At 32.1% G+C, this 10,973-nt stretch overlaps 1 protein-coding gene across 1 annotated transcript; it reads right to left on the bottom strand.

The window, feature by feature from the left end:
- Nucleotides 1-3,397: 3,397 nt before the first annotated feature.
- On the bottom strand, nucleotides 3,398-10,017 carry ETL1 (SNF2 domain-containing protein / helicase domain-containing protein). Its single transcript, XM_078956751.1, has 12 exons — nucleotides 9,348-10,017; nucleotides 9,040-9,157; nucleotides 8,272-8,312; nucleotides 7,922-8,172; nucleotides 7,373-7,553; nucleotides 6,988-7,173; nucleotides 6,257-6,421; nucleotides 6,017-6,175; nucleotides 4,869-4,943; nucleotides 4,639-4,775; nucleotides 3,838-4,056; nucleotides 3,398-3,725 (listed from the first exon to the last, which is right to left on the bottom strand). The coding sequence occupies exons 1-12, from the start codon at nucleotides 9,909-9,911 to the stop codon at nucleotides 3,563-3,565; spliced, it is 2,259 nt and encodes a 752-aa protein (XP_078812877.1). The 5' UTR covers nucleotides 9,912-10,017; the 3' UTR covers nucleotides 3,398-3,562.
- Between the last annotated feature and the right edge of the window lie 956 nt (nucleotides 10,018-10,973).

Here is a 10,973-nt window from a genome sequence, read left to right as displayed (position 1 = left end):
GATGTGCAACTGCACAGGGCCACGAAAAAAATAGGGCCCTAATTTTATTTTTAGTGTATTAATATATAATAGATTACGTAAAATAAATAAAAAGCATGTTTTAGTTTAGTTGGCAAAAAGCCCCTGCCTTACACCACTTTCTAGTTGACTAAGGTTCGATTCCTTTCCGCTTCTTAGTCCTTTTCTTTATTAATTCATTAACATATATATTTTGTTTTACACATATAAAGTCAAAATTAATTTCCAGTTTGCCAGGCTAAAGACGTTGCACTTAGTCCTTTGTTTTAAGGGACCACAGTTCAATTCTTGGCATTCTCAAGTTCAATATATTTTCCATTTTTTCCCTTTTTATCTCACCTTAACCCACCTTAATTTCTATTAATAGATTACACACACTATATATATGGAAAAAGTGAATATACCCTTAAGGGTACATAAGCTTAGGTACCCAAACTCACAATACTACGTCGTTTTATATCATATAATATATTATAATTGTCCAATGTTCTTATAATTTAACTTCTAAATTGATTTACTTTCATGATTTTTATAAATTACACATTTATCTTCCTCTTACTTAATTTTCATTTTCAACTACAATAAATATAACCTAATAGGTGTTCGACAAAAAGATGTGACATAAGAGAAATATAATAGTGAAATTTCGAAAATTTTGAAATTAAATCAAGTTAGGGGTTGAAGTTTAATAACATTATAATGAATATATCAAACAAAACGACATATTATGGTGTGTTTGGGTACCTAAGCTTATATAACCTTAAGGGTATATTCACTTTTCCATATATATATATATATATATATATATATATATATATATATATATATATATATATGTGTGTGTGTGTGTGTGTGCGCGCGCGCGCCAACCTTAGACACATACTTGCAAAAACACACGTACTTTCTTTCAAAGACCTTGCAAACACCACCACTTGCAAAGACAAAGATTCCCAAAAGGCCTCAAGGATGTACAACATTGTTGCACCATATGCAGAAATTTCAGGATCAATGAAATCCCTATGGCCTTCCAAATTTGAGCTTTATTTTGAATGTGATAAGTGTGTTCATGGCATGGAACTCCCAATTAAATGGGATGATAAGGAGTATAAACTTCGGACTGAAAAGGTAACAAACATGAATTTATTGCATTGTTTTTATTATTATTTATTACAATTACTTATTAATTGTATACATAAATGTGATAGCTCTCATGTGCAAAGTGGGTGTGTAGAAAGTGGATAAAGATAAAAAAAAGTTCTGGAGGTTGTCTTCGAGAATGATTTTGTGAAAGGTTGTTTTAAGGAGTCTAAGTTAGCGACTGACGTCTGTGCAACCATCCAAGTTGTTGGGAGGTTTGAGCTCAAAGTTGACTTATCTGTGGGTGTTGGCCAAGGAATTGTGTGGAAGACGGTAAGTCTACTTAGAAATGACAAATTTAGCATGCATTGTATCGATCCATTGACTAATAAATAGTGTAATTACTTTTTGGATACAGCATTTGAATGATAAAACAGAGCCCGAAGAGTTCAGGACCAACGTTAACAGTGATTGGGTGAAGATGAAACAAAATGAAGAATCCGAAGCTTATGCGTTCGATTTGAAGCTTCACGTCATTAAGCTGCTTGTGTAATGTGTGCCGCAATATCTAGTGATTTGAATTAGTCAATAAATGTTAAGTAGTGTTTTGTAGTTCCACGTTCGTGTCTTCATGTAAAAACTTTAAATCTAACGAGGTTGTTAAGAATTGGTTCTTGGAGATGAAGGCTTTGGAACCCGTAATATTATATTTATTTTTATTTATTAATTATTAATTCCCGTGGTATGAAGGAACAGGAAACTTTTCACTTTCTGAATTTGGCCACAAATCTTTATAGTATTTTGCCTAAGTGATGGGAACGTCGAGATGTTTCCGTTAACAGTACCGATGAAAGAAAAGAAGCATATCCATTCACGCTTAATTTGTAATTCAATTAGTGTTTTAATTTTTTGGAAAAAAAATTATTGTTAGATTACGGTGTTAATAGCAAAAAAATCTTTTATTGGTCATTTTTTGTTATTTAGGTAACGATTTCTGTGAAAGTTTGTCATGGAGGTTTACATATTCTTACAATTATCAGTTTCTGGTTCTAGATTTTGAAACTGAAATTCCAGGACTTATGCAGAGGACATAAGGTATGTAGTGAGAATGTTATATATTTGCATTTTTGCTTGAATTTTTGTCATCAAGTACATTTTTATGAATACTTATTTTTGTACTTTTTTATTAACGCAAAGAATCTTATGATAATTAATTTTTCTTCAAAGCCGTTGTTACATTGATGCCTAACTTCAGTTGTAAATAACTTCAAGGTGGCCTACTACTACTAGTTGCTACAGGTTGGGTTATGATGACGTGGAAAAAGGAGAAGACTTTGTTTCTGATGAATTCTGGTGATTTTCGAAGATTGGAAGATTGCAATCCGGCCATTTCATCTTGTTTAGTAAGATTTGTAGTTTAGATTACTTTTTATTGTTTCTTATTCGTTTTTAGCCATGTCCTTAGATTTCAGTTTCGTTCGACTCGACTAATATTGTTGTATTGTAATCGTTATGCTTTATTTTTTATTATGATTATGTCTAGTTTTATTAGTTTTATTCTTAATAAAATGTTTGATTTTTATTCGGCTCTTATTGGCCTTAGAATTATGCTTTGATCATTCTAGCTAATCAGTAATTAAAATCCTTACTTGTTTTACTCTATCAGTAATAAGTAATAAATATCGGATTGGTTCTAGTACAGGATTTGATTCTAATATAATCTGTAATATAAACTGATATAACTTTTCTTAGAATTTTAAGTTCTAACTCAATTAAGAACTTATGTGATTAAGAACTTTTGGTAAAAAAAAAAAAAAATCAACTAGACCTTGTTAATGATTTTTAGTACGAGTGTAGACATAACACAATTTGAATAATCAAAGCTTACGATTGATTGGTTATATGCAGGATTATGAGTCACTGTGGAACTAAATTCATTCTTTTAATCTGAATTTTCATAAACTTTATTTTACATGAATAAGTAGTTTGTTTAAAAACCTCTAGCATTCCAGTTAATTGTTCGATAATGCTATTAAAAAGGTGGATGGCAGGATTGCTTCTTTACATAGCTACTCCAAAGTCCAAATGATTTGGAGGCTCGGGCTAATATTATTAAAAAGTTCGACAAATTTGGGCTTAGTTGCCTAAAAAGCCCAAAGGCCAATTGGGACTTTGTGGAGTATGGTTTGATGGTGAATGGGTGTTACATAATAATATAATTTCTGTTTTACCCACTTTCATTCATAGATTTGTAGATCAGATTACAAATAGTTATAAACTCCTACCTTTAAGCTTCGACCCATATAAATGATGCATAAATTGATTAAATTCATGGATAAGTTACAAAATACCAACTCTTCAAGAGTTATCACATTAAACGTAACGTCATGAAATATCTTCAAGATTGGGGTGGGGCCTCATTTGTTGTTGTATTATCAGAGAAATAGAAAAATGAAGATTTTGTTTTTCATCCCAACAACAAAGCTGACAAAATTTCTCCCATGGTTTTATCAGAGGATTCACCTTCTTTTTCCACTTCAATATTGGACTCAAGCACTGCAGCATCAAGCACTAATTTCCTTTTTGCAATTTCATACACATTCTCATCCACTGTATCCTTTGTTACCAACCTGGCATCATACGGACCAATAAATAAACCGTCTTAGTCTTAATTAGAGAGAGGCTAAATGACCATTTTACCCTTTACAATAATAATACTGAGAGAGAGAGAGGGGGGTGGACCTGTAAATAGTAACAGGTTTGGTTTGACCGATGCGGTGACAACGGTCTTCGGCTTGACGGTCAATTTGGGGGTTGAAGTCCATGTCGTGTATAATGACGGTATCGGCCCCGGTCAGGTTCAGCCCCTGCCCGCCTGCCCGGGTTGATAACAAGCATGCAAATATTGAAGTGTCGTTGTTGAATGTGTCAACGATTGTTTGCCTTTCGGTCACCTGAGTACTGTCATAAAAAAATAGTAATAATAATAAACATAAATTCAGAAATTGAAAAGAATTAATTTACAAGTATAAGGGACAAAAGCAATTGAACATGATTAGACTAGACAAGCTTTCGAAACTAATTTTGATGATGTGAATGAGGAGAGAATTTATGTCTTTTGGTTTAATATCATCAAAAACCTTAAACTTTATTTCTTCCTAGAAAATCCTTTACATTTTTTTCGGTTTAATATCATCAAAAACCTTATATTTTGTGTTTTTCTCGGATTAAACGTCAACTTTACTTTTTTCGCTTGTCTTTTTCTGTTTTCTTCAATTTGGCCCTTTTAGTAGTTTTCTTCTGAAAAAACTTTATGAAAAGTGAGGGATTTTTTGGGAAAAATAATATTTAAGGTTTTTCATAAAAAACTTAAAATGTTGAGGGTTTTTCATATTAAACCTCAAGTTCACTATTTTCCTAAAATATCCCTTACATCTTTATGTAAAACCAGAAAATTACCAGTAAACCTGCTAAAGGGGCCAAAAAAGAAAATTTTAAAATAGAATTTTTTTTTTTTAAAGATTTTAAGTTAGTAGATTATACCTCCCATCAAGGCGTCTATATGTAACTCCAATTACATCGAGGGCCCACTCCAAGATATCAAGCATTGAAGTCCATTGACTAAATATAAGAACCCGATGCCCACCATCCATAAGTGTAGGTAGAAGTCCAGCCAATGCCTGCCATCAAATTAAAGTTAGGTTAAGTCAATTTAGGGACAAAAATGTAAATTTGCACACAAATATCTCATCTCATCTCATCTCATCATTTACCCGGCACTTTGCAGAAATCATAACATGGTCATCTGAAAGACTTTTCGAACTCCCATCAGAATAATAAAGTAAAAGCTGCAACAACAAAAAAAAATAATAAAACAGAAAATTAGTAATACACCATGAAAAAGAACTAATGTAATTATATCATTTTGAGTAAATTACACGAATGGTCCCTATGGTTTGGGTAATTTGGGCGCTTGGTCCCTAACTTATTTTTTTTTTTTAACTCGGAAGGTCCCTACTATTTGTTTTTGTTACGCGTTTGGTCCCTATCTTACCTAAAATGACTATTATTTAAATAGGAAAAATGGTGGGGTAGATAAGGTAAGGTGAGGGGGGTGGGGTGGGGGTGGAGGTGAGTTTATTTAAATAAACTAAAACATTAAGGGCAAAATAGTCTTTTTTAGGTAAGACAGGGACCAAGCGCGTAACAAAAACAAACAGTAGGGACCTTCCGAGTTAAAAAAATAAGTTAGGGGCAAAACGTGCATAATACCTAAACCATAGGGACCATTCGTGTAATTTACTCTATCATTTTACATGTAATTGCCTGAAAAAGACCTTGTATTTTTTTATTTTTTCCGAAAAAGCCCTCAACTTTGTATTTTTTTCCAAAAAAAAAACCTTCAACCTTCTTAATGCTTCCAAATAAACCCTCAACTTTTTTAGTTTTTCTCGAAAAAACCCTCACATTCACAATTTTTTTTGGCAAAAAATGACTAAAAGGGCCAAATTGGAAAAAATGAAAAAATACAAGGTTTTTTTTCAGATAAAAAGTAAAGGTTTAATCCGGAAAAAACACAAAATATAAGTTTTTTTTTAGTTTAAACCTTTATTAATAGAATGCAAGTATATTGCTATTACAGATATGAAATCATAAATATGTTGTTATTATATGTAAAGAAATGTAAGTACACAGCAACTATGGGTAAAAATTAAAAAGTAAACTACATTTGCATATATTACATTACTATTTTTGGCAACTTATAGAATATTTCCTACCTAACGATTTTGTTAATGTTAATCCCCTATATAGAAAGAAAATAAACTATTAACAAACAACAATTTAGTTATCTTATGTTCTTTAAACATCATTTTTCATACAATGAGGAGAAAAAAAAAATATGGCAAAATTAATTAATTACCTTGTGAATTGAAAAGTCATTGTAACCCTTAAGCTCCTCAATTACTCTATCCAAAGTACACTCAGCACCAAATACACCTCTGGGATGCAACATTTTGGCAAATCTGATGACATCTTTATCTGTGTAAATTCGCCTCACCAATAAAGGATGATTTGCAATCTGATAGTAAAAAAAAAATTAAAAACATGTGTTTAATTTATGTATTGTTTTCATAATTAAATGGAATAATTAGTATAATACCTTTCTGAATTGAACAAAATAGTTTGAAATCTGGCGTTTAGGAAGATTAGGGGTTTTAACTTCTTCTCCAGATTTTGTCATTCGTGCATTTGCAACTGCACGATACTCTTCAATGGCTTCTTGATATGCAGTTTTTTGTTCTATTTCCATGTGCACATATTCAACCTACAACACAAAACATTTATCAGCATATAATAATCTCAAAGCACCAAAAAATGGTCAAATTTTGAAGAAAAAAATGTGCAAATATGCCAATTCATTATTTTTCCAAGTGATAACAGGTCAAAATGGTCAATCTGAGAAGATGTCTGAAACTTTTGTGGTTTTAATGAAAAGATAAAGTATTATTGGTTAACAACAGAAGTGAACTATTTTCATTATGATTAAATATTAAATAGTTTGGTGGTTAAATCGATAAAAAAAAAATAGATAGTTTAATGGCTAAATCGATAAAATGGTTTGAAAGGGTCAAAATTATTGAATTAGCCAATTAACTATTTTCTGTGGTGATTAAACTATTATACTTTTTTGATTGTAAAAAAACCATTTTTCTTATTTACCCACTTTTGAAAAAGGTTCATGTATAGAAAAGCACAGTGTACTTTCACCATATTATTAATTTAGCCACTAAACTATAACTTTTTTATGATTAGTGGCTAAATTAGAAGTATAATGGTTTTAATCACAAAAGAAAAAAAGAAAAAAAAAAAAGATTTAATAAAAGTACATACCCGTTGAACCTTTGCAACTAATTGTTGCATTACATCTGATTTTAAGCGCCTTAAAATAAATGGTCCCAAAATCGATTTCATTCGAGAAATTAATTCTGTATCTTCTGCATTTAGCATCTTTTTCAAATCAATGTCTTCAGTTTCAAATAAATCAGGCATCATAAACTCCAACATTGACCATAGTTCCTGAAAAACAAACAAGGGCAGAGGGCAAATTTGTAAATAGTTACAACTTAATGGAAAGCCTCACTTTTTTCATTTTGCACATCAAAAGAAATTGACTAAATGCATCACAATGGTAACAGAGCACAAGTTCAATTAAGTAGTTCTTTCTACATTAACTTATGAAAAAATGAAAATCAAAAAGAGTTTGAAAGATGCATACATGTAAATCATTTTGTAAAGGTGTCCCTGTAAGCATTAACCTCTGATTTGCATTTTTTGCAACTGACATCAAGTTTTTCCATCTGTAACTGTTCTTATCCTTTAAAGCATGAGCCTCATCCATCAAAACACAACTCCATTTCCACCTTTTCAAGAGCTTCCGATCATCTTTCTGTTGAGCACTGTAGAAAGAATCTTAAAAACTACAACAAAAGCCTCAAATACTGCATAGAACAAGAGTAGTAGCACAAAAAATTGTCTAAATTGTGTTTTTCCTATGTTATTCACTTCTTAATTTTGCACTCCCCTCTTTATTTTCACCTTCTTCTCTCTAACTTATTCCCCATTTACACATTATCTCTTTCAGCCTTATTGTTATTCCAAGCTTTATGCTTTATCGCATGTATACCCTTGATTTATGTTTTATAGTTAGTATACTTGCTTTGTCTTATGGAAGTAGTCTTTCTATTCATGGATAGAGGTATAACTGCATAAATATACCCAATCCATTATGGGATTTTGGGTATTGTTAAAGAAATGAGTTACTAACCTGTGTCTTTCAAAGAGAGAGTAGCATACAAGAATCACATTGAAGGGGGGTGGCAATCCACTTTTGGCTAAAGAATTTAACTGTTTAGAATGAATTGTTCTTGCAGCTCCATGGTATTGAAGCACTGAAAATGATGGACACCATTTCTTCAACTCTCTTTCCCAGTTTTCCAAAACAGAAGCAGGGCAAACAATTAAATGAGGACCCGGATCATCTTCCAAGTGGTTTAGTAACATAAGGTATGTTATTGCCTGATTAAAGATTTAAAAAAAAAAATTAAAAAGATGATAGATGTAGAGACGATTATTTCAATTTCTAGCAAAAATGAAAGAATCTTTAAATAGACATACCTGAATAGTCTTACCAAGACCCATCTCATCTGCCAATATTGCTGCACAATAAAATCAAATGGGGTTGAAAGTTGAAAGTAATATAAAATTAGTTAAATGTTTATAGATAAGACATCAAGACACATTGCATTGATAAGCTATAAAATGCCATGATAACCAATAGACACTTGTATGCTGAAAAGGACAGCTCTGGAGAAGAATGTGTGCACAAAATTTTGAGACATGAAAAACAAATCTTGATTATTTGTTGAATACAGAACATGCAAAACATTGGAGAAGAAACTGAAGACACGAGATAAGCACAAATTTAGAATCACCATTCTGACCTCAAGTACACTTTCTGTAAGTCTCATATAAACTATCATCATCATTTGTTTTTGAGTGTCCATATATGAAACAGGTTTGGAGCAAAATGAAAGTTAAGGCAGACTTAGAGGTCAGCACTTTTGGAGGACAAGATGTCAGATAGAAGAAAGTGGAAGCTTAAAATTAGGACAATGGAGTATTATAGGTCTTAGTTACTAATTTTATCTTTATGAGCTTCTGAGTATGATATTTATCAAGAATGATAACATGTGGTCTTATAAGAACACTAACTATTGATTTTAAAGCTGGTGAATTCAGCCTAAACTACTTCTCAAGAGATTGTGTAAAGTGAGTCATTGGTAATATATGTGTGTATAGATTTGAACATTTTGGTCTGCCAACCATATTCATAAATGTTTATATAATTCAGGCCAAAAGCATATGAATAGATTGAATACATACCTCCTGCAACCTTTTTCCTATACAAAAGCATAAGAAAATTGACACCAACAAGCTGGTATGGTTTGAGAACAGGCTGAAAACCTGAATCATCCATTCCACATGCTTCACATATATCATCCTGTAGAAATGAAAGCAAAACGTAAGTCACTAAACTCTTTTAGGCAAAGTTTTCTATTTGGTGAGTGAATGAACATGCAATTTCGATCATAAATCTATTCATTCATTGTATTCTCTTACTTCCACCGTTGTTAGTGTAAACATATAGAAATTAAACTCAGCGGTGACTGAAGATGTAGATACGAACTCACATTAGTGACGATTCTAACAGAAGAACTTTCAACTTCAGCATAACGATCACAAGCATCGGTAGAAGAGGAGCCATACAGCTCTCTCCGTAGCTCGGTTGATAGCTTCGCACACTTGTGCAACGCTTTTCCGACGATATCATCGCCCCCGTCCACCTCCTCACCAAACCCCAAATCTTCACTATCTCCATCCTCCCCTTCGCCCAAATCAACTGCATCATCTTCCACCGCCTCATCGTCCTCATCATCAATCACAAACCTCCGCCCACGGTTTTCAATCGTCGTCGATGGAGCCTCTCCGAAATCATCATCCTCCAAATTCTCAGGTGCATGTTGAGCTCCATCCTTGATAACTTCAACACAGTCAGAGGAGTCCGAGAAGTAGTCAAAGGATGGTTTAGAATTAGACGGCGTTCCGGCTTGTCCGCTTCCGCCTCTGAAAGCGAAAGACTCGATTGGTGGTGGTGGGGTTCTGGAGGAGGGTTTATTGAGAATTCGGGAAGAATCGAAATCGTGGTTTGACCATTCGTCGTCTGATATTTCGATTGACTCGAACCCTCGTTTCATTGCAGCTCCGAAGGGAGATGGAGGGTAGTGGTGTTAAAGGTGTGAGTACGGAAATGGCGTTGGAGTTGTCTAGGATTCGTCGGTTTCCAAGAGACTCGAAATCGAAAGCGCCCTTTTTCACGGAACTTCTACCCCAACCCAAATATTTCAAAATAATTAGAAAAAATTGCAAAAATGGTCCATGCGGATTTCTTTGGTTAAAGTTTTTCACTTATGAAAAGTTTATTAGCAAAAAAAATTGTTATTTGATGGTTTAACTATGATTTTAGTCACTATTTCGTTAATTTTAATATTTTGTTATTGACTTTTTTAAAATAACAATTTTACCCTCAGAAACTATTTTTACGGTTGTCTCTCTTTACCAAACTAAAATGACTATTTTTGTAATTTTTTTTTTATTTTATTGAAATATTATACATTAATTCTTTTTCTTTTTAATTTTATTAAATTATAATATATTAACTCTTTTTTTAATTTCATTTTTATTGGATTATTTTTTAATTGATTATTATATATTAATTAATTTTATTTTTAATATATAATATTTATATACAATTAAATATTATATTATTAATTTCTTTTAATTAATTCTTTTTTATTTTTTTATTGGATTGTTTTTTTAATTTCTTTTTTATTAGATTAAATTTACCATAAAAATAAATAAAAAAACCATTCATTTTTTTATTGGATTATAAATTTAGTTTTAATGTGTAACATTAATTCTTTTTAATTTTATTGGTTCCACCACAAAGTCGTTAAAATACGTAAAAGCGTCGCACCCCGTCGTTGAAAATCATCAGGACCACTGTCAATCACCTTCATCGAATTTCCGACGGAAACAATTCTATCATGTTCCACCCAACGTTGCCAGTAGCCACCGGCAGCAACCTCTTCACATTCATCGGAATCCTCCGGATTTGCCACTAAGTCGGTCGTTTTTTGTTGCAACTGATAAGTTTAAAACTAGTAAGATTGATAGATTCAAACAAGTAAAATAATCAAGCACAAATAATGGAGATCAAAGTTGTGTTGAATAATTAATTTGTCATGCCTTAGAAGAGC

This window comes from Lactuca saligna, chromosome 5, assembly GCF_052625555.1.
Source record: "Lactuca saligna cultivar CGN05327 chromosome 5, ASM5262555v1, whole genome shotgun sequence".
Taxonomy (NCBI): Eukaryota; Viridiplantae; Streptophyta; class Magnoliopsida; order Asterales; family Asteraceae; genus Lactuca; species Lactuca saligna.
The sequence above is the reverse complement of the archived record's forward strand: the minus strand, read 5'-3'. Positions and strand labels throughout refer to the sequence as shown.